Below are 7,837 nucleotides of genomic sequence, written 5' to 3' on the forward strand. Positions count from 1 at the left end.
AGTCTAAGTCATCGCCATGCTTATGAAGCCTATCTCCTGGGCGTACTGATCCTGTTCTATGAATTTTGTGGAGAAAGCTGTCCGTAGGCTTTGAAGGGCCACACACCTGGGCTTGAATCGCAGCTCTGTCACTTGCCACTGGGTGACGTGAGCCGCAGTCTCCCTGGCTGGGAAATGGGGGGTCGGCACCGGCCCGGCCCAGGATGGACTTTCAGCCTCCAGCATGTGTGCAGGCACCGACGCTGGGACCGAAGGATGCTGGCTCTCAGCTCGGGCGCCGGCCCAGCCTCCTCAGGGCGCCGGGCGGGTAAGGCGAGCTCCCAGGCGCATTCCTGCCCGGGCAGCCCCTCCTCCCTCGGCCTCGGCCAAGGGGCTGGCGCCTCCCCTCCTCTCCCGGACTGCCTCGTGCGGGCGGCTGCGGAGGCTGGTGGTCGCGGGTGCTCCGGTGACGGGTGCGCCGCGCACCTTGACCCGAGACTGCGCCCTCTGCTAGCGAGCTCGGCGGGCCGGGCAGCGCCGATTCCCGCAGATCCAGTGCGCTCCGGCCTCTCGCCTCCCTCCCGGACAGAGCCGCGCGGCGCCCGGCACCCTGCGAGGGACGGCTGCCGCATCGGCGGGGACAAACTCCGCAGGGAAAGCAGACAAATATTTCCCCTTCACACGCAGAAAGGTTCCAATTGACAAGATGGTGCCCAACTCTGCCTACGCGCTCTTCCTTCTTCTGCTGCTCCTCGCCTGCCCGGAGTCGCGGGCTTCCCAGGTCAGTGTCCCGCCTTTCTCCTCTCCCGCTCGCAGGACCGGGACTGGCCACATTCCACTTGGATGCTTAGGTGGAGGGCTTGGAGCATTCATGGGCTGGGGTTTAGATTTTGGAAGGGAGGCGCAATCTCCCCCATCTATCACCTCAGATGCATCGCGGGCCAGGCGTCTGGGAGGACCGGAGCTTGTATCCCACTGGGCGCCCAGACCAGCCGAGCAGCAAATTGTGCCAAAGCATTAGTTCGCTGGCGGAGAGGGCTCCGCGTTAGAATCGCGGGTTGGAGGAAGATTGCTTCCGGATTTATGAGATGTGGGTCTTACCTGGGACTCCATGAGAGCTGTCACCCAACTAAATCAGATGTCTCTGCCCTCCAACTTCCAACCTTTAAATTTATAACTGAAAGATCATTCTTACCACCATCAACCCTTTAAACACGTACACGACTGTCTTAGCAGTTTGCAGCGTTTCCGAGGCAGGGCTGGCATGGAGGTTCCTGAAGCAGTCTCATCCTGAGCCTGCGAAGCTTTGGATATGGGACTACATTTTCTCTCACACACAGAGGCAGCTTGCTGGTTTATCTTTTTGTATTTTTATTTGTTCCGCAAGTCCGACTGGATTAATTTTTAAAAAATTTTTTATTGTGCTTTAGGTGAAAGTTTACAGCGCAAATTAGTTTCTCATTCAAAATCTATGCATAAATTGTTCTGTGACATTGGTTGACATTTCTGCAGTGTGTCAGCACTGTCCCTCTCTCCACCCAGGTTCACCTGTCCATTCACCCAGTTTTCCTGACCCTTTCTGTCTTGTCTTTGCTTTTGGGCAGGTGTTACCCATTTGGTCTGTATACTCGATTGAACTAAGAAGCACGTTCCTCACGTGTGTTATTTTTTGTTTTATAGGCCTATCTAATTTTTGGCTGAAAGATGGACTTCGACAGTGGCTTCAGTTCTGAGTTAGCAGGGTGGCCGGAGGCCATGGTCTCAGGGGTTCCTCCAGTCTCTGTCAGACCAGTAAGTCTGGTCTTTTTTTGTAAATTTGAATTTTGTTCTGCATTTTTCTCTTGCTCTGTCTGGAACCCTCTATTGTGATCCCTGTCAAAGTGTTTGGTGGTGGTAGCTGGACAACATCTAGTTCTTCTGGGCTCAGGCTGCTGGAAGCTGTGGTTCATGTGGTCCTTTAGTCCTTTGGACTAATATTTTCCTTGTGCCTACTGGATTAATTTACTTGGCCAGGTTCACATTTATATTACCTATTAACCAAGAAAACAGACCAGTTGTCATCTAGTTGAATGAGACTCATGGCAACCCCATGTGTTTCAGAGTATAATTGTGCCCCATAGGATTTTCAATGGCTATGACCTTTCGGAAGTAGATCTCCTGGTGAGGGCCCTCTGGTTATATTCTAACTGCCAACTTTGTGGTTAGTAGCCAAGTGCTGAACTGTTTGCATCACCCCAAAAAAACCTGTTGCCTGTTGAATGGATTCCGATTCATAGCAACCCCTTGGGATAGAGCAGAACTATGGGGCACCACAGAGTTTCCAAGGGTGTAATCTTTATAGAAGTGGACTGCCACATCTTTCTTACATGGAGTGGCTGGTGGATTCAAACTACCAACCTTTCAGTTAGCAGCAAAGCTGCTTTAACCGCTGCGCCACCAGGGCTCCTTTTGTGTACCACTCAGGGGTGCCGTGTTGCCTATTAGGAGGTGATTTTTAAGTTAAGGAATGCAAATTAACATTCATCTTCTGAAGGTGGAACTGGAATAGCCAAATTCAGAGCCAGCAACCACCAGACTACCTCTGGCAGCCAGAGAGACCCCTCCTTCTGTGATGGGTGTCTGGTAGGTGGGCAGTGGTGGAGACAGCGGCTACCTCAAGCCTACCAACAACAATAGTAACAGTAACAGTAGTCAGGAGGGAAGCCTGCATTTCTTATTGAGCGCCTAATGTGTGTTGGGCTCTTTGCTAAGCATCTTCCGGATGTTAATTCTCAGAACAGCCCTGTGAGATGGGGACTGTTTTTTCACCCCAATTTTGCAGACGAGAGGACTGAGGCCCAGGGAAGTTGTGACTTACTCAAGGTCACACACTCAGAAAGGAGCGGAGTAAATTGTTTCTCTAGTTGGGCTCCAAGCCTTTCCCATTCTCTTCAGACACTCCTCATACTCCCTGCCCTAGGACCAAATTGCTGGGCCAGGCAGGCATGCCCATGTCCACCTAGAAGCCCCTGGAGTGCAGGAAGGAATTCCAGGCAGGGAGAACACGTGTCAGACCAAATGTGGGTGATGTTAGTGCAGGACATGGTGAGTGGGTCCCGCAGGAAGCTACTGAGAGACCAGGCTGGGTCTGGTAGTTCAAACCCACCCAGCAGTTCCAGTGAAGAAGGGCTTGGTGATCTGCTTCCATAAAGATTACAGCCAAAAAAAATCCTGTGGAGCAGTTCTACCCTGTAACACAGGAGGTCTCCATGAGTCAGAACTGACTTGATGGCAATGGGGAAAAAACCTCTGCAGATCACAAAACCAAACCAAACCTCCGGAACATAGGAAGAAGGGGCTGCAGGCACAGACAGGTCCACCCCCAAGATGGCTCCCAGCCTGGGCCGGCCCAGGAGGCAGGGTGGAGGGAATGTGTCAGGAGATACTCGAGAGCCCGCCCTGTCGTTATCTGATCTTAGCTCTTTGTACCCTCTGGCAATGTGGTTAATACCTGTCTCCTGAAGTGACCAAGAAGACAGATGAGGCAGTTTTCAGATGTTTGCAGGTCACTCAGGCTCTGTTCCTGGAAGACCTGGATTCAGTCCCTTCTCTACCACATCCAGGCTTTATCAAATTCCTTGTCCTCTAAACCTTAGTTCCTTCATCTGCAAAAGCACCTGCCTCACTGGGCTTTGTGAAGAGAGAAGGGAGCAAAAGGGATTGTCTGTAGAAGTCCACTTTAAAAAATCTAGTGAAACTGTCCTTCACCAAAAATCCCATTGGTTGATGTGTCCCTCCTCACCTGCCCCGGTCAGGGCAAGCTTGAAGGGTAAACTAGAAAGAAGGCCTCAGGACCTCCTGGCTGCTTCTCATTGTTCAGGTCTCTGCTCAAATAAGCACCCCTTTGCAGAGATCTTTCCAACCCCTCTAAACAGGTCCACTCCATGCCCTTGTATTTTCTGTTATGGTTCCGTAAAGGACTCTGGCATAGTACATCAACTGTTTGTAATGATATATTTTGATGGATTTTGAATTTTTGTCTCTCTTCCCTATATAGGGCCCCAGGGACAGGGACCAAATGTGGATTATTATTATTATTTTTTAAATCATGGTCTTTATTAAGATAATGTGCATTAAAGGTAATAAAAAAAATTATTTCCCATGTGTTGTTTTATTTGTAAAGGACAAAGAAAATTATTTACGTTTATATGAATTTTTCTTTTTTTTTCATTGTGCTTTAGATGAAAGTTTACAGAGCAAATTAGTTTCTCATTAAAGAATTAATATACATAATGTTTTGTGACATTGGTTGCCAGCCCCACAACATGTCAACTCTCTCCGCTTCTCAACCTTGGGTTCCCCATTACCAGCTTTCCTGTCCCCTCCTACTTTCTCATCCTTGCCCCTGGGCTGGTGTGCCCACTTAGTCTCATTTTGTTTTACGGGCCTGTCTAATCTTTGGCTGGAGCTCTTGTGGTGCCGTGGTTAAGAGCTATAGCTGCTAACCAAAAGGTCAGCAGTTCGAATCCACCAGCCACTTCTTGGAAACTCTATGGGGTCGTTCTACTCTGTCCTACAGGGTCGCTACAAGTTGGAATCAACTCAATGTCAACAGGTTTTTTTTGTTTTTTTCTTTAATCTTTGGCTGAAGGGTGAACCTCAGGAGTGAATTCAGTACGGAGTTAAAAGGTTGTCTGGGGGGCCATATTCTCAGGGTTTCTCCAGTCTCTGTCAGACCAGTAAGTCTGGTCTTTTTTTGTGAGTTAGAATTTTGTTCTATGTTTTTCTCCAGCTCTGTCCAGGACCCTCTGTTGTGATCCCTATCAGAGTAGTTGGTGGTGGTAGCCAGGCACCGTCTAGTTGTGCTGGGCTCAGTCTGGTGGAGGCTGTGGTAGTTGTGGTCTTTCCCTTTTGTCTTTGGTTTTCTTCCTTCTCCCTTGCGCCAGACAGGGTGGGACCAGTGGAGTAGATACTGGTCGCTCACAAGCTTTTAAGACCCCAGATGCAACTCACCAAAGTAGGATGTAGAACCTTTTCTGTATAAACTATGTTACGCCAATTGAGGAGATGTCTCCTGACACCATGGTCCCCAGCCCTCAGCCCAGCAATTCGGTCCCCCAGTATTGTGTACTGTCTTACCCTTCACCAATGTTACCACTTATCTTTCGTCTCTTTAGTGTTTTTCCCTCCTTTCCCCTCCCCTCCTTCGTAACCATCAAAGATTGTTTCTTTCTGTGTATAAACTTTTTCATGAGTTTTTATAGTAGTAGTCTCATATAATATTTGTCCTTTTGTGATTGACTTATTTCACTCAGCATAATTCCCTCTACACATATGTATATATTTTTTCTAAACCTAATCCCTTCATTTTTTTTTATTGTGCTTTAGGTCAAAGTTTACAGCTCAAGTTAATTTCTCATTCAAAAGTTTATACACATATTGTTTTGTGACATTGGTTGCAACCCACAATGTGACAGCACACTCCCGCTTTCCACCCTGGGTTCCCTGTGTCCATTCATCTAGTTCCTGTCCTTCCTGCCTTTTTATCCTGCCTTTGAAGACCATTTGCCCTCATGTATTTTTTTTTATTATTGTACTTTAGATGAAGGTTTATGGAACAAAATAGCTTTTCATTAAACAGTTAGTACATATATTGTTTTATGACATTGGTTATAAATGTCAGTACTCTCCCTTCTCGACCTTGGGTTTCCTATTACCAGCTTTCTGGTCTCCTCCTGCCTTCTAGTCCTTGCCCCTGGGCTGTTGTGCCCCTTTAGTCTCCGTTTGTCCTAATGGGTCTGTCTAATCCTTGGCAAAAAGGTGAACCTCTGGAATGACTTCATTACTGAACTAAAAGGGTGTCTGGGGTACATACTCTCAGGGTTTCTCCAGTCTCTGTCAGGCCAGTAAGTCTGGACTTTTTCTGAGTTAGAATTAAAAAAAAATTTTTTTTTATTGTACTTTAGATGAAGGTTTACAGAACAAATTGTTTCTTATTGAACAGTCAGTATACATACTGTTTTAAGACGTTGGTTAACAATCCCACAACATGTCAATACTCTCCCTTCTCGACCTTGGAGGACCTTTTTTTTGGTAAAAATATACATAGCCAAAGTTACACCATTTCAAAAGTTTCTACATGTACAATTCAGTGACATCAATTACATTTTTCCAGTTGTGCTGCTATTCTCACTATTCTTTTCCAAATTATTCCATCACCATTATCTTCAACTCACTTCCCCCTAGGCTTCCCATCAAACCTTTTGAGTTGCTGTTGTCAATTTGATCTCACATAGATAATTCCTTTTTTTTTTTTTTTTGTACCTTCAATGAAGGTTTGCGGAACAAATAGTTTCTCATTAAACAGTACGCATATTGCCCTATGACAATGGTTAACAACCCCACGACATGTCAACACTGTCCCTTCTCAAACTTGGGTTCCCTATCACCAGCTTTCCTGTCCCCTCCTGCCTTCTAGTCCTTGTCCCCGGACTGCTGTGCCTCATTAGTCCCGTTTTGTTTTATGAAGCTGTCCAATCCCTGGCTGAACGGTGAACTTCGGGAGTGACTTCACCACTGAGCTAAAAGGGTGTCTGGGGGCCATACTCTCGGGGTTTCTCCAGTCTCCTTTAGGCCAGTAAATCTGGTCTTTTTTCTTTGTGAGTTAGAGTTTTGTTCTACATTTTTCTCCATCTCTGTTCGGGACCCTCTATAGTGATCCATGTCAGAGCAGTCAGTGGTGGTAGCTGGGCTATTAGACCATCTAGTTGTACTGGACTCAGTCTGCTGGAGGCTGTGGTGGTTGTGGTCCATCAGGCATTTGGACTATATCTTTCCCTTGTGTCTTTAGTTTTCTTCATTTTCCCTTGCTCCTGAAGGGGTGAGACCAGTGGAGTATCTTAGATGGCGGCGCACAGGCTTTGCAAATCCCAGACGCTACTCACCAAAGTAGAATGTAGAACATTTTCTTTATAAACTATGTTATGCCAATTGAGCTAGATGTTTCCTGAGATCATGGTCCCCACAGCCCTCAGCCCAGTAATTCGGTCCCTCAGGGAATTTGGATGTGTCTATAGAGCTTCCATGACCTTTCCTTGTACAAGTTGTGCTGGCTTCCCCAGTATTGTGTGCTGTCTTACACTTCACCATAGTTACCACTTACCTATTGTCTATTTAGCATTTTCCCAACCCCACGCCTCCCTTCCCTTGTAACCATCAAAGATTGTTTCTTTTTGGGTGTAAACTTTTACATGAGTTTTTACAGTAGAGGTCTCATACAATATTTGTCCTTTTGTAATTGACTTATTACACTCAGCATAATGCCCTCCAGATTTATCCATGTTGTGAGATGCTTTGCAGATTCATCATCGTTCTTTATCCTTGCATGTTATATTCCACTGTGTGTATGTACCATAGTTTGTTTATCCATTCATCTGTTGATGGGCATCTAGGTTGTTTCCATCTTTTTGCTGTTATGAACAATGCTGCAGTGAACATGGGTGTGCATATGTCTGTTTGTGTGACGGCCCTTATTTCTCTAGGGTATATTCCTAGGAGTGAGATTGCTGGATCGTATGGTATTTCTATTTCTAGCTTTCTAAGGAAGTGCCATATCATTTTCCAAAATGGTTGTACCATTTTGCATTCCCACCAGCAGTGCATAAGAGTTCCGATCTCCCCACAGCCTCTCCAACATTTGTTATTTTCTGTTTTTTTTTATCCCTGCCAGTAATTCCGGGGTGAGATAGTATCTCATAGTGGTTTTGATTTGCATTTCTCTAATGGCTAGTGATCATGAGTATTTCCTCATATGTCTGTTAGCTGCCTGAATGTCTTCTTTGGTGAAGTGTCTGTTCATTTCCTTTGCCCATTTTTTAAT

The 7,837-nt window shown here is 46.4% G+C and overlaps 1 protein-coding gene across 2 annotated transcripts in view; it reads left to right on the forward strand.

Moving 5' to 3' along the window:
• The first annotated feature begins 614 nt into the window (after positions 1 to 614).
• The window catches only part of FBLN7 (fibulin 7), a 97,347-nt gene continuing 90,124 nt past the window's right edge, over positions 615 to 7,837 (forward strand). Inside the window, exon 1 of one of the 2 annotated variants that reach the window (XM_004388854.1) lies at positions 615 to 760. In XM_004388854.1, coding sequence (XP_004388911.1) covers positions 686 to 760 — 75 coding nt within the window. In that variant the 5' untranslated portion in view covers positions 615 to 685. The remainder of the gene's footprint in view (positions 761 to 7,837) is intronic. The other variant, XM_004388853.1, reaches the window with a different exon arrangement.

Source organism: Trichechus manatus, unplaced genomic scaffold (assembly GCF_000243295.1).
Source record: "Trichechus manatus latirostris isolate Lorelei unplaced genomic scaffold, TriManLat1.0 scaffold00219, whole genome shotgun sequence".
Lineage (NCBI taxonomy): Eukaryota > Metazoa > Chordata > Mammalia > Sirenia > Trichechidae > Trichechus > Trichechus manatus.